Raw genomic sequence first — 21,438 nt, forward strand, 5'->3', positions numbered from 1 at the left:
AAAACGAATCAAAGGAGTGCAAAACAGACTGCACTCCTGTGATCTATGGAAGAGGTATGGGCAATAATGCTTTGGTTATACTTCTCGTTTAACTGCAAACTACTGGCGGGAAACACAAAAAGGACATTTCATCATTAAGCTGGTTATACACATTGAGCTTATTTTTTAGCTCAGCCAGCGGGATGAATGAAAAAAAAACACAAAAGTGATGTGGATGTAGGGATCTTCCCTGCTGCACTATTGTAGTCTGGCGATTGGCTTCTGTTGAACAGAGAGGGGCATACACGGATTGAAATCCAGCCAGGTCCCATCTGAATCAACTGAATTTTGATACTTGTTTATCCAGCTTGAGTTTTCGTCTGCATGGGAAAAAAAAAAGTGATTTGTAAACCACAGACATAAAATATGAACAAAGAATTTCATTATAGTGTGTACTTGTCTCAATCCAGAGCACTAAGTATCATTTCTGTATGCTGCCTCGTTCCCTCCGTTATATGCATGAGACACTTTTTGATGAGTTTTCCCGATGCCTAGAGAAAAAAGGTTGATGGGATGGAGCTCCGGCACACAGCCTTTGTTTGACAGTCTCAGCTCTGTTCCTGTGTGCTGTGCAAAGGGGGAGGGGGTTATCCCTTCTCTCCAATCAGCTCTCAAAGCTCTTCTCCCTGAGTGTAACTTCAGTTTCACAACCCCTTGCTTTCTGAAAACTCAGGCAAGCTTTAAAAATTCTGCCCTTTGTTGGCTGTAGTGAAGAGAATACTGCAGATAAAGAGGTACAACTTGCATAGGAGGCTATTTTCCACCTCTGGGTATAACCTGAGGCTAGTCACTTCACTGGGTATATGTAGGGGTCTACAACCTCTTTAATGTAGTTCCTTTTTCTGAAAATTTTAATTGGGCTCAAAGTAGACATCATGGTGGCTTGTTTTAGAGCCATGATCATTTATAAGGTGGTCTCACTGCTGATGTAACCAAGAAAGAAAAGTTGCTCAAATAAGAAGGCATTTTTTCATCTGTAGCATGCCTTACCCCTACTACAAGGGGCCTTATCTTTGTACATTTAAAGTGGTGGATTTACAACAAGCTGCACAGAAAACAGTCTTGCAAAAACACACAGTTTGCAATTGTATTTAGAAATGCATGCAGATGCTATAGTAAAATATGCACCGTTGAGGTGATCAATGCGTATTACATGATTTGCACATAACATTAAGGTGTCCCAGGGAAAATTTTAGGTCTCTGAAGGAATTCATTACAATACTAAAGTTTTGGTAAAACATTACATGCAAATGTTAAGCACAGCTATGCAAAAAAGAGTAATAGGGAATTTGCATTATATGTTACTTGAAGTTGCAAAATTGTAAAACAAAGTAAAAGTTTGAACATTTTGTTCATGAACTGGAGACTGGATCAAAATTGAAAACAATTATCCACAGTAATGAATTAGAACTAGTAGCAAATGGGGGGAATATGGGACTTTTCAAGTGCATGAACACATAAATATACAGAGAAATATTTTGTATAAAAATTGTTTTACAAAATGTTAATTACAAAAAATGTAGATTAAAAGCATATTGTACAGTCGTATAATGTCATTTATCTCACATTTTATTCAACGTGTTTAACCTATTCAGGAAGCATTTTCCTGAAGAAGCCGGAATAGGCAAAACATGTTGAATAAAATGTGAGATGAATGACAGTATATGACTGTACAGTATGCTTTTAATCAAATTTTTTTGTAATTTAAATACAATTTTGTAACAAATATTTTTTATACAAAATATTTCTCTGTGTATTTATGTGTCCATGCACCTAAAAAGTCCCATAGTTCCCCCATTTGCCTCTAATTCTTTATTAAGGGATGTTGGTGCCTATGATTTTGTGTAAACTGGTCTTGTCCATGCAATTTTCATAGTCATTAATCAGACTTTAGTTTTTAAATGAAACAAAGGGGTTGATTTATGAATGCCAAATCTACTGCGCACTGCAACTGCATTTGCTCCAGATCTTAGTAAATGAGGGGGAGCACTGCTGACTGCTATCATCCAATCATGTGCAAGCAAAAATGCTGTTTTTTTTTTTAATTTTTGCATGTAATTGGGTATTTTTTGCAAAGTGAATTTTTTCTCAGCTCTGGAGCAACTGCACTTGCAGTACACAGTATATTTGTCGTTAGTAAACCCCAAAGATTGATTGTGATTAGCAATTGCTCTTCATTTTTTGTAACTCTATCCTTGTTGGTAAATCTATTTATATATGTTCCGATTTTTACTTACTTTGCCTCACTTACAGAATTTTACATCTAATGGTTGATTCATTATTATAAGGTGACCCCTTCTAGGGCTTTTTTGAAAAATTCTGGCCATGTTGTTTTGATGTTTCCACTGTTCCATTAATGCAATCTGCTCTTATTCTTGCTGTTCCTTACACTGAAACTGTTGTGTTTAAGGTGCATTGCAATCTGCTGTCTTGGAGTTTGGATCTGTGAAGAGCTAGTAGAGAACACCAATCACCCTCAGGTTATAGAGGCCATTAATGTCATTGGCGTAACACTAAAGGTATTGTTTATATTTTCTTCAAGAACTGCACGCATTTAATTTCTCAATTTCCGCTGTGAGCTTATTTTGCCTTGGTCTGTGCCGAGACCTTTTATTTAATGGATGGATGCATCTAATGCAGGAGAACAGGATTTAACACACAACCCTTGGCTAGTGAAGTGCCTGAGGGTCCTACAGAACCAGACAAATGCAGCATATACTGTTCTACTAGTTTTCATCTTCAGTATGGGCTGGAGGTAAAGTGAATGGTGAACGATAAATTGTATACAATATTTTGCTAGTCTAAGTAGATGGGTTAGCTGCAGATCATATCTAATCATATAATTTCAGTTTTTTGTGTTTTTTTTTTTTTTTGCAATCTGTGTCTAATCTGGGAGATTTCTCTTTACTTCATGTCCTGTAGACACAACAGGAAGTGGGAGAAAATCTCTCTTTTTAAATGATAAGTGTATCTATTAGAAGACTTCTCCTTTATTTCTATTCTGGTGATATCTCACAATTCTGGAGTTCCCACCACTCTTTGATCTTGGTCACCAGGACAAATAGGGAATTTCCACAGACTGCAAAAAAAAAAAAAAAATAGTTTTGCAAATAAGCCTTCAAGACTAAATTATGGAACATGTTTGTTGATTTGGGCAACAGCTTCACTATTGCAACAGTCTTTGTAAGTCAGTACTATTTGTCTTCTGTTGAAGAAAAGCAAATCTGGTTGATACAATTTAGAGATGGGCACTCGTTCATTTGCAATAGAGGCTTGTAGATTGCACTTTCCTTTAAAATCTTGGATCACATTAGTGACCTTACACACTTGTGGTTGTGTCATTAGACTGCTAACTCTACTCCAACTATCACTTATCTACATTAGTTAAACTAATTTCTCCTGGTGATAAGCTGAAATGAAACCTGAGTTTGGGTTTCTATGCAGCACGTTTAATATCTAATGCACTGTTAAATTAATGATTGTGGGCTGGGGATTGTGATTTGGGTGTCCATATTACCAATACCACAAATGTAATATCTAGTAAACCTTTATATAAATGATTCTAGGCTGAGGCATTACTCACGCTAGGTGGGAGAAGAATAACCAAGTATTACAAGTTGTTCCCTTTTGTTCTCTTGTTTTGATGGAAGAGTCTGTATCACATGTGTACTTGAAGCGCTTAATGAGCTCAAATGAAAGTACAAGAGGCTCCATTTAACATGACACAACATGTGGTCGAATCATATTGTTTACCATTGAAGTGGATGTGACATTTTCAAGATATGAACTCATTTATCTTACCATTGATATTTTCATTAGATAGTGATTAGCACACTGCGGCATTGAATCATTGGGTTTAGTTTCTACATGAATCTATTTTGTTAGTGTTTGTATTTTCTTCCACAGTCCAAAAGCATTCAGTTATGTAAATTATGAGCGAATGAGCCATGGGGTGTATGTGGGGGGGTCATGTGATTGTTAAGGCCACTAAAACAGGGACAGACATGCATGCTAAATGGGTACTCTGTAAACGGCTTCATAATGTGTTGATATCATTAAAAATAACTTTCAGGCTTTGAGGAAGCCCTGCCAAAACCAATTAATTGGTGGTCAGTGGAATAAATGCCCCTTACACTCCTGACCAGTTAAAAGAACGTCCCACTTACATTGTTGGTCAGAATGCCACTCTTACAAGCATCTAAAATATCATTGGTGTCAAGCAGCTGGCTCTGTCAAATGAGATACTGTATGCCACAGGTCAGGAAATCCGTAGCAACCCCTGTAGGAACCTTTTGTTTAACAGAACCCTGATTGAAAATGTCCGAATCAGACAGATTATATAGGCTTCCCCTTCAGCTCAGGGAGAAATGAAAAAAAAATTGTACCCATGATGTAAAAGGATATACCTTACAGTGTCTGGAAGCCTTAAGCTGTCCTTACAGGTTGTATCCTAATTGTATAATGGCTGCATAGTATCTTTTAGATTTTTAAAAACTATATAATTTGAGGTGCTACCTAAAAAATACATTCAAATTGTATCCAATAGGAAAGGCCCTTGCACCACTGGTGGGTCTTCAAGGGTCACAATGGCGACCTCGCCCATGCTCCAGGGGGCCCCTGCAGCTTCCCTGTCGCATTAGGTTTTGCGCAGAGGGGGACAGTTATACGATCTGATCCCCTTTACGGCCCGGTCTGCAGCAGCTGAAGGCCAGCTTCTCCTCTCCCTCCCACTGCTTTCAGCTGCTGCAGGGAGCCATACAGGGGATCCCTCCCCCCACATTGATCACTCTCTTCTATCCACTATCAGATTCCGCCTGCTGCAGGAATTTTGTATGTTATGTTTGTGTCTGCTAATAATGATTTTATTGTAAATAAAAATCCAAAATAACTCTTTAGCCAGTTGGAGTATCTTGACACTTGGTGGAAGTGGCGGGTGGTAGTGGGGGGTGCCCCAGGTCAAAGTTTGCATCTGGCCCACAAGTTTCAAGCTACGTCTCTGCCCTGCACTATGCAGTTGTTAGTGGATCTATAGGAGATTGTACAATCAAGTTGTAACATGTATGGGGTGAGCTTTGTTCCCATATCTGTATTGTGACACTGGGAAGCTGAATGCTGATCTTTCTTGAAATAAATAGGTTTTTGGAAAATGTCGGTTTTCTGTTCATTTACATGCAATGTGTAAATACCAAAGATGTTCCAGCACCAGACTCCCTCTGATGCTTGATTGTTAGGATAATGCTGAATTCATTACATGCAGAATTTTTAAACAGCTATTAAGCCTAATGACTAGGCAATGAAATATGTCTTTTTACTGTGAAAATGCATGATGCAATCAGGTATGCTTTTCACTTTTTAAAAACCTATGCCAGGCTAATTAAAACCAATATCTGATTTGTTATTATTCCTGTAATTGCATTGTGGCCGTGCCTTCTTTTCCAAAGAAAAGGACATAAAGGGCTGTCATGTGTTTTATAAGGCATAGTTTTCATTCCGTTTATGACATTGTTTTTCTGCTTTGCAGCTGTCATGATTTTACAGTCCTTCATATTGCACTGTTCTTAGCTTGCCTCACAGTGTTGCTAATTTCAGCACCATGGGCAGTTCCATATCTACACTGCCTTTCTTTCCATACAGATTAAATAGATGCTGCTTTTACCATACTCAGTTTAGATTCCATAAAAAACCCGAATATATACAAAAGCTTGACTGTCAGTCTTATTGAACAAGTTAGTGCAAAGAGCAGTGATAGCCTGTAGTAATAACATTCATTTGCAGTCAGTTTAAAGCAGGCAGACCAGTATACCAGGATTGCTGATTTATTACTGGATATAGTTTCACATTTTTTTAACTTTAATTACCTAGTGAAAATGCAATATTAATAAATGATCCTAACGAGACAGAAAACCTTAAAGCAATATTAAACCCAAAAGCAAACATTTATTATATTGCAGCTTACTGATTCCTAGATGTGATGGGTGCTTTTGTTTCCTTTTTAAAGTGGGTGCTTTTTAAAGTGGAGCTCCAGGCTCCTTAAGAAAAATTAAAAGTCTGCAGCTACAAATACTGCAGCTGCTGACTTTTAATATAAGGACACTTACCTGTCCAAGGATCCCACAGTGTCTGCACCCAAAGTAGAGCTGCACGATTCTGGCCAAAATGAGAATCACAATTTTTTTGTGTAGAATAAAAAGATCACGATTCTCGCAACGTAAAATCTTTCACATTATACAAAAAAATTGGGCTAACTTTACTGGTTATTTTTTTTTAAATTAAAGTAATTTTTTCCCAAAAAATTGCATTTGAAAGACCACTGCATGAATACAGTGTGACATAAAATATTGCAACAACCACCATTTTATTCTCTAGGGTCTCTACTAAAAAATATATATATAATGTTTGGGGTTTCTAAGTAATTTTCTAGCAAAAAAAAAAAAATGATTTTAACTCGAAGCCAACAAATGTCAGAAAAAGGTTTAGTGTTTAAGTGGTTAAATATTCCTCACTTACACACCAAGTGTATTCCATTGACAAATTGTTACAATGTTTAGACTTAGTTCAACTGATAAAGAATGTTGTGCTTCTTGGCAGACTGCCCAGATTTTTTCTTCCTTTCTTTTGATGGCTGTGGCTTCAGAAGAGCAGAGAGAATTCTTTGCATAGCAAGAATCGTGAAACACTTTTATCAAGATTGCAACGGGGAAAGAATCGCAATAACGATTCTTGACGATTAATCGTACAGCTCTAACCTCAAGCCGATTCTTCAATTGGCTCCAGGTGCAGGCACCCGCATCTGTAGTAATAGAGACAGGAAGTGAAGCCTTGCGGCTTCGCAGCCTGTTTCCTACTGCGCATGAGGAAGCCATGCTGTGCTTTTTAAATGGTCCCGCTATCTTCTGGGATGGGACCTGTGTGTGTCCCAGAAGGCAGTAGGGGGAGGGGGGGTAGAAATGTTGTAGATCGCGGATCAGCGATCTTACCCGGAAGTGGGAGTAGGTACCTACCTATCAAAACCAGTTACCCCCCCCCCCCCCCCCCAAAAAAAAGTGCCAAATGTGGCAATGGAGGGGGGGAAGGGTGCAAACAAGTGTAGCTTCTCCTTTTGGGTGGAGCTCCACTTTAAGCTTTCTTTCCCTTACTTTCATCTGATGATTTGGCCAGTAGCATGTTGGTTTTTCAATAGAACAGACTTACAAATGTAGCAGTTAGAGTGATAAGAACCATTCACTGAAAGAGGTGCTTACAATGATCAGCTTTTATCTATTCATGTAAAACCTTTATCCCAAAAGAAAAAAAACTGTTGCTGTAACTGCTTGTGTAACTGCAGTATGATCTGGAGTTTGGGTTCAATTGGTTAGTGAATCTAAATCTGCTAGTACATTTAACACTCCCCTTTCCCCAGACTGGCAATGCTGCTGTCCAAAGGTGGGGACACTCTAATACAGGGGGTGTGTGACTGGCCAGAAAACAGTCACTACATCTAAGGATTGGTAAGCTGCAGTATATTACATTTCTTTGGTGGGGTTTAATACCGTTTTAAATGTAAAAATATGTTTTGTATAAAAGTGCAGCAATATACTTGACTGTAATTTAAAAAATATTTGTTTAGTAGGAAAGAAACATAATCTCAAATAAGGGGGCTCTTAAAATCACTGAATATAACCAATTGATATTGTTTTGCCTTACAGTTCTCTAATAAAACAGTTGCGCAGGTGGCCTGTGATGTCCTTCAGCTGCTAGTTTCATATTGGCAAGAGCTACAGAATCCTAAGTTACCTCTTTCCAGGAAGATCACTGAGGTAGGATATATCTAAGTAATCCCCTACCACGGTCATTTCAGATGAGTCTAGAAATGTCAAGGGACCTACAATATAACTCCTTCGCGCCGACTGTACGCAAATTTGCATTCATGGCTTGAAAGGGTTAAACCAGGGTGATGCAGCTGCAGGCATTACTCCAGTACTGGTTTTTAGTGAAAACAACCAATGTGGCTAAAAACCACTCAGCTGTTCTCCAAAAGGAGCGGGAGACCCAAGCCACCAGCCAGGGCATCCGCCGCCTAGGCTGAGACCCAAACAAAGCCGAATTCGGCTTTAATCTGGTCTCCGATGTAAAACCCTGGAAACAATGTTACTTCTGGTTTACTTGGCTGCCAATGGCACTGATTTAAAAAAAATGACAGTATTCAGAATCACTGATTGTGGCGATCTGAATACTTTTACATGCAAAGGAGGGATTGGGGGTCTTTTAGACCTTTGTACCTGTCACCACCTATTACTGTCACAAGGGATGTTTACATTCCTTGTGACAGCAATAAAAGTGATCAGAAATGTAATTTTTTTTTTTTTTAAAAGGGACAATGTAAAAAAGAAAATAAATAAGAAAAAGTAATAAAAACGCATACGTAAGTCATACCCGCAAAGTAAACTGTGTTCAAATCACACATGTGATGTATCGACGCGATAGTCAGAGTGAGAGCAAAAATTAGAGCAGAACACCTCCTTTGTAACTCTAGCCTGGTAACCGTTACATTTTTTTTAAAGCGTCGCCTATGGAGATTTTTAGGTACTGTAATTTGTCACCATTCCACGAGTGTGTGCAATTTCAAAGCATGACATGTTGGGTATCTACTCGGCGTAACATCATCTTTCACATTATACAAAAAAATTGGGCTAACTTTTTACTGTTTAGTTTTTTTAATTCACAAAAAGTGTCTTTTTTTCCCAAAAAATTGTGTTTGAAAGACCGCAGCACAAATACCATGTGACATAAAATATTGTAACAATCGCCATTTTCTTTCTACCATCTCTGCTAAAAAATATATATATTTATATTGTTTGGGGGTTCTAAGTAATTTTTTAGCAAAAAATACGGATTTTAACTTGTAAGCAACAAATATCAGAAATAGGCTTAGGCATAAAAGGGTTAAGATATCTGTGCGTATGCTGATCATGTGCTGTGTACAGGTGACCTGTTCCTCATTAGATCCAGGGAATTACTGATGTGTGGAGAGAGTAGAAGTTAAAATCATGCATTGCTTAGGAGCCTAATTATCAAAACTGGTAATCTGCATGTCCTCATGGGTATATATGCACAAACATCTTCCTCTTCCATCTATGATACATTTTTATCTTTTCTTCTATTTCAAAAAGCAAGAAGGAAAATGCAGTATGCGTTAATCACCATGAATGTTTCCTAAAATACAGTAGAAACAATAGGTTTTTCATTGCTTTATTTTGCAGACAATAGAAAGCAGATGGACAATACTCAGTTCTTCTCAATGATTATTATTATACGTGATTTATATAGCGCCAGCAGTTTGCGCAGCGTTTTACAGAATATAGGGAGACAGTATAGATACAATAAAATACAAGAGGATTAAGATGACCCTGCTCCTAAGAGCTTACAATCTAATAGAGTGGGGCAAATGGTACAAGAGGTTATAACTGGGGGGTGGGGATGAGCTGATGGAAGTGATAAACGTTAGTAATTCCTGATTTCTGTGCCCAATCTAAACACCATTCACATTTGTTAAGGTAAACAAAGAAAAGCGCTCTTAGTGTTAGATGGGCAGCACTTTGCAGTACATCAAAAGCTGATTGGCTTACACTCCTAATCTCCCTCTCCATGTCTAAGGGGGAATTAGAGGGGCTTGAAATACAGATAGCTTCAGGTACTTATAGTAGTGGTAGTGGAAGTAGTAGTTGTAAACCCTTCTTTAAACCCAGTTAAGTGACTAGCCTCAGGTGATGCACAGAGATTAAACAAATCCTCTTAAATGAGTTGTATCAGTTTATCTGCATTTTTTCTTCATCCGTTCAAAGTCCAGCGGTTATAAAACTTGTCTCAGCGTTCAGAAAAAATGGGGCAGAGAGATCAAGTTACACTCTGCAGAGCTCAGTGGGGAGAGCTCTGACAACCCCCAACCCCCCCACCCCACCCCATTCTGCACACAACACACAGAAACAAAGCTGAGGCTGTAAATCTGCTGGAGGCCTCTCCCCGTCACCATTTTTCTTTTGGTGTCATGAAAACTTCTCAGAAGTGATTCATGCTGATAGCAGAAGAACGAAGCAGCAGACAGAAGTTACACTTAGTGCTCTTAAGTGAGACAAGTACCCACTTTAGAAGAATATGCTTTGCTCATATTTTATGTCTGGGGTTTACAACCACTTTAAGTCACTTGAACTGGGGCTTCAGTTCATTTTTAGCACTAATTTTCTACTATAGAAACTAACAGATGTTTTCTGACATGTTGGAAATATATGCGACACTGTAAATAAAAATGAGCATATTTTATATTTGGAAGTATTTTTTTTTACTATACTCCTAAGAATTTCTGCATGACACACACTTGCTAGAACAGGATGCTTCTTTGTTTACAGTCAGGCCCTTCATTTTTAGCTTATTTGTACTTTCTGTCTGGCTATAGTGTTTTGCTCAGGCTTTTGGAAATGCCACAAGGTAGGTAATGCTTATCTTTGACCAAGTCGTGACCCTCTCTTGAAATCTAAGTTTTGGGGTGTTTTTTTGCCAGTGATAGCAGGATCCTGGGTTGTTGCAGTAAATGTTGTTACATATGAATGTAACTCTTTTTTTTGTAAATTCTAAAAATTACTACTTAACCAAGTTCTGTGTCTGGTCTTCTTATATTGCATTTCTCATACCCTTAGGACTATCATGTTACATGCTGTAATTCTATTAAAATAACATAAATGCCAGTGATAGATTTAATGCCCTTTATGCGTTGAATGGTGGAGCGTGTGAGAGTCAGGTTTTACCTACCACAGTATCCACTTACTGCAATTTTCATATGTACAGTCCATTTGGATAAATGTAATCAATCACTTGCATTTTTCTGTTAATTATACTATAAAGAGGCAGTAACCAATCAAACCATGTGCAAAGAAGATACAATTATACTAAAGTATGACTGCAGTTTTATTTTAATCAATAAAATTGTATTGGATTATATGCTAGTAGGAATATTTAGAGTGTGTGTTAAAAACAGTTTTCTGTGTTTGAAATTTGTAGCACAGTAGGTGCCTTTCAATACAAAAGGTATTCACATGTCTCATTATATATGATATCCTAAAAATAAGGTGATGGTGGGTGGAGCCACACAGATTTTTATTTTTTTTTTGCACCCTCTGCCTTTTTGTGCTGTACATTGGTTACCTGAAGGGCTTTTTGGATTCTTTTGGCCTCACTCAACAATCATGAATAGTCTTACTTTTTGTTTGAGATTTGAATATTTCCCCCTTTGGGGTTGCAGCATAATACAAGCATCTGTTTATTGAGTAACTGTTGATCTTTTCTTTTAGATTCTTGTGGCAACGATTTCCTTCCTTCTGCCAAGTGCAGAAAATTCCTCAGTGGAGACAGATAAAAAGGTATATTTTATAACCATGAAGTATTTTTTTCTTATGTATTCAGAGACACCTAAAATATCTGGAAAAAACATCTGTATTTGGAGAGGAAGACATAAAAATTCCCCAGTATTCACCTTGCTAGTCGGGAGCAAAAATTTGAGTGCAGCTCCCTGCCATTTACTCTTTTCCCCTGTACTTTTTTAGTGATTTCACAGATCACTAAGCATGCACCCCAGGGTTGGCATGAAACTTTAAAGCTCCAAGGGGGACAGGAGCAGAACTAAGAACTATGGTAGGAAGAGTATATTGATGAGTCCGCAAGAGATACAAGAAGCTTGCAGTAGACTCCACCTTCCAGGCTTCACCTGTAGCCCTTTTAAGTGATCTTGTGTCTTAATAACTTGTGGTTATCTTCATGTAAATGTACCAGGGGCTGCTTTCCTAAATGACCCTCTTACCCAGGGACCTGGGACCCAAGAAAGATTAATGCCGAATGATTCAAGTGCACATCAGTAAAGGACTGCTCTTTACATTTTCAATGAAATGGCAAAATAAATTTGTGAAATAATTTTGGTATAAACTGTCAGCTATACAGTAGATATTACACAATCAAATACTAAAGCGACTGCCCTGCTTTGTAGCAGGTGTGTTTGTGATAAAAATTCAGCCATGTTTTCTCTCTTGTATCCCCTTTCAGTTTATAGTGTCCCTTCTGTTGTGCCTGTTAGACTGGTGTATGGCCCTTCCCCTGCAGACATTGCTAGAGCCAATATCTACATTTCCACTTGAAGAGCCACATCAACCTAAACCATCCCTCCTTGACTACATTTACAGGGTAAGTGTTATATGTGTGTGCATTAAATGTTAACATTATTCAGTTGGATACGCTCCCATCAGCACTTGAGTCATCTTTCTATAAACTGGCACATTGTTAACCAAGGGCCTTCAATCTAGTGGTTAGATCATCAAACACCTCATTGATAGGGTCAAGTAAAGACTTGTGGTGTGGATTTGATGTGCGATTTCTTTACTACCAGAATGAGTTCAGTAAGGCAGCCTCACTGAATATATTTAATTGCAGTGAATTTTATTTCTTTTTTCTGTTTTGTTTTAGTTGGTGTTCTGTAAAATAGGTGGAACAGGTTTGGTAGAACCATCTAGTTTTGAATAGCGTGGAGAAGGATTAGAACAACTTCAAGATTTTTCTGATGTCTGTGCCATTGTCGGGAGCCACACTTTTTATTTGTCCTGTTTACCATTATCACAGAAAATGAAGGAAAATACCACATTTTGGGTTGTCACCAGAACAGAAATATTGAGGGGAAGTCTTTCCTCTTACTTCCTTCCTTGGCCATGGGACAGGAGGTGAAGGGAAATCCCCAAATTAGACACAGATGGAAAAGGAAAAACCTGACAGGGGTATAACCCTCCCTTACTCTATTCAAAATGGGAAAAAAAGTGTTGACTTTAGTTCTGCTTTAAGTTCACCACACACCTTCAATCTGTGACTGTGGTTAAGTGAGAGAGCATTTTTTTCCTTGCAGTACTGGATTGTTGGCTCATCTCCACTTGTAATGGCCCATTCACACCAGTGCCTGGTAGTAACATGCGGTAAAAATGAATGTTATTGCAACACACAAAACACAGTACTGTGCATTGTGGTCCTATTTGTTCATTTAGCTCACTACTATACACAATTGTGAACCATCTGTTCACTACCTTTAAAAAAGGCGTGTGTCTGTTTTATGCATGTTGTGGTGCTTTGGCAACCTATTCAAAGTGAATAGTAGGCTCAACGCAATGGGAATGATGTCAGGGGCCTTTATAGTGTGTTGTCAAATGTACCTGTGCTATATAAATAACATAGGTGAGGGGGGCGTGGCCGAGCATCTGAGCGTGATGGCAGCTTAGTACGGGGGTGCCGACATTCAGAGCCTTAACTTGAGCTATCATAAGCGGGAGACCGCTATATTTGGAGATCGAGAATGACAGGGAGAAGCACATCTACCTCCTGATCGCAGACGGACCCGTCCGCCTAGCTGAGCGGGAGTATTCCGGCAATGTTCCGCACACAACAGGCGGCCTCACAGGCCCTATTTTCAGGCCTTGGATCATGGTACACGGGGGGTCCCACTGCGGCAGAAACCCCTGAGACATCTGTCGCAGACATGCTTCATATCTGGTGGACATGCCCCCTGATTCAACCGTATTGGCGTATGGTCCATGACACGACAACCCTGATCACTACACTCCCGCTAGAGTTCACACCGGCACAATATTTACTACATCATTCACAAATCCCCAGAAAACGCTATTTCAAGTTGATGGCTATGCACATGATCAACGCAGCTAGGCTTTGCGTACCGGTCCACTGGAGGTCCACCTCTCCTCCCTCTTTGCAGGAGTGGACCTCTCATATCCACCACGTTGCAGTGATGAAGGAGCTGAAATATACCACACTCGACAAAATATCTGAATATTCAGCCATATGGGCAGCTTGGTACACGTACTGAGAATCTCAGACCTACCAAGAGCTGATACGACATAGCAAATGACATGTCCCGTGAGAAGGGGACTTGGCAGCAAATGATCCTCCTTACTGCTCGTCAATTGCCACATAATACAACTCGACATGTTAGAGATGGAGAGGGTAGCTGGTGGTGGCCCCGCCCCCCTCTCCTCCCTCTATCCTCTGAATTCTTCCCCCCCCCACCCCTACTTTTTTTTTTTTTTTTTTTCCCTTTCTCTCTCCTCTCCCTTCCCCTCCTACCCCTGCTAGCAAAATAGATATGAAAGGGCACAGTGGGACCAGTAACAAAAAAGTGTTGACTGATATTGCTCCCACACCCCTTTTGGATACCTCAAACAACCCAACCAAAGGTGCTCCTATATACCTTGTTCTTTAATATTAGACAGTTTGTGGTTATTCTCTACAATAAACTTGAATGAAGGGTACAATATTGGGAACAGCTAATCACGTCACAGGAACAGGATGACTCCCTCGGATCTTAATAATCTTATAGGCTATGCGTGGAGTTGTTTCTGTATACCATGTTTTGTTTTTGTATGTATTAGTTTGCCTGCAGTGATGTCTATGGAATAATTTACTGTATTGTGCGTGAAAACCTTTAATAAAATCTTTATGAAACAAAAAAAAATAACATAGGTGAGAGGCAAATGCCATCTGATTTATGCTTATTTGGATCGTTGCGAAAAAAGTTTAGCAATCATTATGATATGGTTGGGTTGCCAATGTTTACATCTAATATTTAGGTTACTTTTAACCACTTCACATCCAGGCCATTTCTGACACTTCGCTCCTACATGTCAAAAATCATCATTTCTTTGCTATAAAATTAGATAGAACCCCCAAACATTATATATGTTTTTTTAGCAGAGACCCTAAAGAATACAATGGCGGTCATTGCAACTTTTTATCTTGCACGGTATTTGCGCAGCAATTTTTCAAACGCGTTTTTTTTGAAAAAAAAACAGTTTCATGCTTTAAAAAAAAACAAAACAGCAAAGTTAGCCAAATTTTTTTGCATTGTGTGAAAGATGAAGTTACGCCGAGTAAATAGATACCTAACATGTCACGCTTCAAAATTGCACACGCTCGTGGAATGGCGCCAAACTTTGGTACTTAAAAATCCCCATAGGCGACGCTTTAACATTTTTTACTGGTTACATGTTTTGAGTTACAGAGGAGGTCTAGGGCCAAAATTATTGCTCTCGCTCTAACGTTCGCGGCGATACCTCACATGTGTGGTTTGAACACCGTTTTCATATGTGGGCGGGACTTACGTATGCGTTCGCTTCTGCGTGCGAGCTCACGGGGACAGGGGCGCTTTAAAAATTTTTTTTTTTTTTTTTTATTGTTAATTTTACTTAAAAATTTTTATTTTTACACTTTAAAAAAATTTTTTTTTTTTTGATCACTTTTATTCCTATTACAAGGAATGTAAACATCCCTTGTAATAGGAATATGAGACGATCAGTCCTCTTTACAGTGAGATATGGGGTCAATAAGACCCCACATCTCACCTCTAGGCTGGGAAGCCTAAAATCAAAAAAAAAAATAAAACGATCGCCGCTTCACAGCTGAAGCGGCGCCGTTTTTTTTGAATGCAGAGGCCGGGCGTGACGTCATAACATCGCGCCCGGCCTCCGAACGATCATAGAGACTCCGGCGACCATCTGGTCCGCCGGAAATCTCTATGGTGAACATCCGGCGCCGGCGGATCCGCTATCCGACTCACCGATCGCTGAGGTGAGTCGGTAGTAGCACCGGAGGGCGGCGGGAGGGGGGGGACGTCCCCTCCCGCCGCCCGTAAGAACGATCAAGCGGCGGAACAGCCGCTATGATCGTTCTTATGGTGTACGGAATCGCCGGCTGAAAATGCCGGTATCTGAATGATGTCTGTAGCCTCAGACATCATTCAGATATAAGCCCCGAAAGTCGAGGACGTCATATGACGTCCTCCGGATGTCAAGTGGTTAAATGGATTCTGTGCTGAGTGAAATAAGAAAGTTTCCATTGTTGATCTCCTCTCTAAAATGCTAGTCACCTGGCTGATTCTGGTTTGAACAGTCACAAGCTTAGGACAAAACACACAACAACTGGAGCAAGATAGATGCCAAAACTACTGATCTGCACACTGATCAGTGACACCATGACAGTCGCCCAACTAGGATTATCAAAAGAAGAGATAAGCAGTGGCACACTCTAGTGTAATTTCCATCTATTTCTGGTTTCCTTTATATAAATACTCTACTTGAAATGTTTTTAATTTGGCCGATTGGGCCCCATTCACACTTTGATGCACGATGCCAGGCATTATACATGTACGCATTTATTTTTTTGAAACTTTGTCATGCTACATGCATGGGGCAAGCCATTAACTGGCTGTCCTAAATGGGATAAATGCAGCAAAGTCGTTAATGCACCTTTTTGAGCTTTGTGAATTTTGTTGCGTTTGTCATGTGTTTTTTGCATGGTGAACATGTTTCTGCTTTGCCATGCTTGAGGTGCTATATACAGTGAGTGGCAACTGCAAGCATGACGTGTTTTTGTGCATTTTGTAAACACGTACAGAATTGTATCTATTTGTGCGTATTCCCAAAATGCTATAGTGTGAATGCAGATAATGAAATTACTATTATTATTGTTGTCTGTGTTATATTATGCTTTCATATGTGTTTGTTTTTTTTTTTTTTTTTTTTTTTTTTTAGGTTCTACATTGTTGTGTGTGTGGCTCCAACACATACACTCAACAAAGCCAGTATATTTTAAGTCTGGCTGATCTCTCCTCCATAGACTATGACCCATTTCTACCTTTAGGGAATGTAAAAAATTCTGAGCCTCCACCTCCAAATAACGCCTCTGATTTCAGTAATCTCCTCACTGTGGCAGAAGGTAAGCATACATCTGCATTAATGACCATTTATTTCTCCATATTCCCTACAAATAGAAGTTCTAAAACTAGAAATGAGACTGCTATTGCATGTGTGTGTCTTTCTCTTGCGCTCTTTCTGTCTGCATCACTCCTCCTCCATTAATTATTTTACCTCTCACTTTCTGTCTTTCTCTCTCATTATTTCGCTGTTTCCTCTTACAGTTGCTCTCTCTCACATACCCCTAAAGTAGTTGTAATGCCTAAACATTTTCTACCATAATGCATTTCGTGCATTAACCACTTCCATACCGAGCGAATTCCAGCACTCCTCTCCTACATGTAAAAATCGCCATTCGTTTGCCAGAAAATTTCTTAGAAACCCCCAAACTTTATATATATATATATATATATATATATATATATATATATATATATATATATATATATAGACCCTAGGGAAAAAAATGGTGGTCATTGCAACTTTTTATGTCACTCTGTATTTGCGCAGCAATTTTTCAAACGCAATTTTTTTGGAAAAAAACACTTTCATGAATAAAAAAAAAATATAAATATAAATATAACCATAAAGTTAGCCCAATTTTTTAGTATAATGTGATAGGTGATGTTACGCTGATTAACCGCTTCAGCCCCAGAAGATTTTACCCCCTTCCTGACCAGAGCGTTTTTTGCGATTCGACACTGCGTCGCTTTAACTGACAATTGCGCGGTCGTGCGATGGGGCTCCCAAACAAAATTGATGTCCTTTTTTTCCCACAAATAGGGCTTTCTTTTGGTGGTATTTGATTGCCTCTGCAATTTTTATTTTTTGCGCTATAAACAATATAAGAGCGTCAATTTAGAAAAAAACGCATTATTTTTTACATTTTGCTATAATAAATATCCCCCAAAAATATATAAAAAAACATTTTTTTTCCTCAGTTTAGGCCGATCGTATTCTTCTACATATTTTTGGGAAAAAAAAAATCGCAATAAGCGTTGATTGATTGGTTTGCGCAAAAGTTATAGCGTTTACTAAATAGGGGATAGTTTTGTAGCTTTTTTATTAAAATTTTTTTTTTACTAGTAATGGCGGCGATCAGCGATTTTTATTGTGACTGCGACGTTATGGCGGACATGTCGGACATTTTTGGGACCATTGTCATTTATACAGCGATCAGTGCGATTAAAAATGCATTGATTGCTGTGTAAATGACACTGGCAGTGAAGGGGTTAACCACTAGGAGGCGGGGAGGGGTTAAGTGTGTCCTAGGGGAGTGATTTCTAACTGTCAGGGGGATGGGCTGGTGTGTGACGTCACTGATCTCTGCTCCCAATGGCCGGGAGCAGAGATCGAGTGACACTTGTCACTAGGCAGAACGGGGAGATGCTGTTTACATCAGCATCTCCCCATTCGTCCTCTCCGTGAGGCGATCGGCGCACGCGATGTCACGGCGGTGAATTCAAATGGACGTGCAAGTACGCCCATTTGCCCAGCCGTGCCATTCTGCTGACGTGCGTCGGTCGGGAACTGGTTAATACATGGATACCTCACATGTCACGCTTTAAAATTGTACACACTGGTGCGATGGCGCCAAACTTTGGTACTTAAAAACCTCCATAGACAATGCTTACATTTTTTTACCGGTTACCTTTTTAGAGTTACAGTGGAGGTCTGGGGCTAGAATTATTGCTCTCGCTCTAACGTTTGCGGTGATACCTCACATGTGTGGTTTGAACTTCGTTTAGATATGTGGATGCGATCTATGTATGCATTCGCTTAAAGCGGGGACAGGGACGCTTTAAATCGTTTTTGTTTTTTTTGTTTATTTTATTTACATTTTTTATTTTTTCACTTTCCCATGATTACTGTTATTCCTATTACAAGGAAAGTAAACATCACTTGTAATAGGAATAGTGCGTGACAGGTCCTCTTTATGGAGAGATGTGGGGTCTAGAAGTCCCCACATCTCTCCTCCAGGCTAGAAAGCCTGAGATCAAAAAATTAAATAAACGATCTCCGGCTTTCCAGCTGAGTCCCCGGCATTGTTTACTTGCGCCGGACGTGACGTCATAATGTTGTGCCCAGGCCTCCTGAGAGTCATAGAGACTACCGGGGACTATCTGGCCCACGGTTTTCTCTATGGCTAACTTCCAGTGCCAGCAGACTCCTTCTCCGGTGGTCGCACGGACGAGCCAGTAGAAGCACCGGAGGGGGGAGCTCAGCTTAAATTTCATCGGGTTTACATCCACTTTAAATAGCATGCCTAGGGGATCCCTGAACATGTCTGTGAAGTGGCACATCTCTACAATGTATACAACCTCCTGCAGCAAAATAGATATTTACAAATGCAAAAACATATGCTGTTTAAATTGCTAGTTAATGACCGCTTCAGGCTGCTTCTGTTTTCAGCCAAAGCAGCTGGAGTTTCCCTTCATGTGTACTGAATCCTTAACCTAGATAGGAATCTGACATATAGAAACTCATTATTATTATACAGGAATTATACATTCGCCGACCACTTTATCAGGTACACCTTAACTGCCTTAATTCTTCCTGGCATAGATTCAACAAGGTGTTGGAAACATTCCTCAGAGATTTTGGTCAATATTGACATGATAGCATTACCCTGTTGCTGCCGATTTGTCGGCTGCACATCCATGATGCAAATTCCCATTCATCACATCCCAAAGGTGCTCTATTGGATTAAGATCTTGTGACTGTGGAGGCCATTGGAGTACAGTAAATGCATTGTCATGTTCAAGAAACCAGTTTGAGATCAGTTAAGCTTTGTGACATGGTACATTATCCTGCTGGAAGTAGTCATCAGAAGATGGGTCCACCATAGTGATAAAGGGATGGACATGGTCAGCAACAATACTCAGGTAGGCCGTGGGGCCCAAAGTGTGCCAAGAAAATATCTCTCACACTATTACACCACCACCAGCCTGAACCATTGATAGAAGGCATGGATCCATGCTTTCATGTTGTTTATGCCAAATTCTGACCCTACCATCTGAATATCGCAGCAGAAATCAAGACTCATCAGATCAGGCAACATTTTTACAATCTTCTATTGTCCAATTTTGGTAAGCCTGTGTGAATTGTAGTCTGTTTCCTTTTCTTAGCTGACAGGACTGGCACCTGGTGTGGCCTTCTGTTGCTGTAGCCCATCTGCTTCAAGGTTCGATGTGTTGTACATTCAGAGATGGTATTCTGCATACCTTGGTTGTAACGAGTGATTATTTGAGTTACTGTTGCATTTCTATCATCTCAAACCAGTCTGCCCATTCTCCTCTGATCTCTGACATCAATAAGGCATTTTCGTCCACACAACTGCGGCTCACTGGATGTATTCTCTTTATTGTACATCATGGGACACAGAGCCTTAAGTAATTTCTTAATGGGTTATGGGCCACCTTCAGGTGTTGACACTGGTATACCCAATACAGGAAGTTCACTCCCCTATATAACCCCACCCTTTTCCAGGAGTACCTCAGTATTTTCGTCAGTGTTTAAGGTGTTGGTCACGAGTGAAGATGTGCTCTGAGGAGCTCCAGGAGGGATCCATGCTGGATTTAAAAAACCTCCACAACCGGATCCATCCACGCCACTGAGGCCACAGGATGGTACCTGGGCCTCGCATAGAAGAATGAGGTTTTGCCTGTAACGCTTCTCTTTGAGAGCTGGACCCTAGGAACCAGGACTCTTTTTTTTGATCTTGCTACATTACCTAAAGTTGCTCCTGAGGGGTGCTATAAAGGTCCAAAGGAGTGGAACCCCTGTTAAAAGGGACCCGGTCTTTGAAGGTTTTCAACGCAGCCTGCCGTGATGGGTGAAGTTTGGATCTGCTATTATGGCAGTATCCTGCAGCGAGGATAAGGTAAGGGAAGAAGCCTAGGAACTGTAAAAAGTCCATCTATGCCTTTTTCTTCCATATATATAAAACTTTGTATGCCTTAAAAATGTCTCCACTAGAGGGAGTATATTACCCTTACCTGGTACGATGCTTTTTCAGCAGCTCTGTGTCCAGCTATAGCAGCATGTGTGGTCCCAGCAGCCAAAGGGTGGTTCTTAGTTGAACAAATGGCATTTCTCTTCTGAGGGATCTAAGGGGGTACAGCAGGAGTTTATAAGCACATTTTTTTGTATTTAGCAGCTCTGACTAACACTATCTAGGAGCCTAACAACACTGCTGACAAAAAAAAATGTCCCCCTCCCCTCCCGGAGAGGTGCAGTGGCGGCTTCCACAGTTTTAGAAAATATCAGATTTGCCCTTGTTGAACACTATCATGCAGGTTTTTACCTAATGGAGATATACCCAGCCTGATATTACAGGCAGCATGTTCTGGCAGTTTCAGATGGCACTTCGTGGCTGCCTCCTCTTTGGGTCTGCATTTGCAGACCCGAATGCCGTCTGCGTGCGCGGACTAGTATTACTTTGAACAAGGGGGCGGGTATGTAGAGGGTCGTGTCCTCAAAGATAGGCGGCGCCGTGTGTGGGATGTAACGTCCACATGGAGCACACGGCGTATACACTAGGAAGGAAGACACTGAGGACGCCTAATCAGATTCTCACCTGAGGCTTAAAACACACACTCTCAGTTCATCTATGCTGAAGACAGAAGTCTGACAC

General features: G+C 40.0%; 1 protein-coding gene across 4 annotated transcripts in view; it reads left to right on the forward strand.

Annotated features, from left to right (window-relative positions):
• Window positions 1–21,438, forward strand: part of RALGAPA2 (Ral GTPase activating protein catalytic subunit alpha 2) — a 604,731-nt gene that overhangs the window by 270,871 nt on the left and 312,422 nt on the right. For all 4 annotated transcript variants that reach the window (XM_073628147.1, XM_073628145.1, XM_073628148.1 and 1 more), the window contains 5 exons: window positions 2,450–2,558; window positions 7,725–7,835; window positions 11,361–11,429; window positions 12,106–12,243; window positions 16,641–16,824. In XM_073628147.1, the coding sequence (XP_073484248.1) occupies window positions 2,450–2,558; window positions 7,725–7,835; window positions 11,361–11,429; window positions 12,106–12,243; window positions 16,641–16,824 (611 nt within the window). The remainder of the gene's footprint in view (window positions 1–2,449; window positions 2,559–7,724; window positions 7,836–11,360; window positions 11,430–12,105; window positions 12,244–16,640; window positions 16,825–21,438) is intronic.

This window comes from Aquarana catesbeiana, linkage group LG04 (assembly GCF_042186555.1).
Source record: "Aquarana catesbeiana isolate 2022-GZ linkage group LG04, ASM4218655v1, whole genome shotgun sequence".
Taxonomy (NCBI): Eukaryota; Metazoa; Chordata; class Amphibia; order Anura; family Ranidae; genus Aquarana; species Aquarana catesbeiana.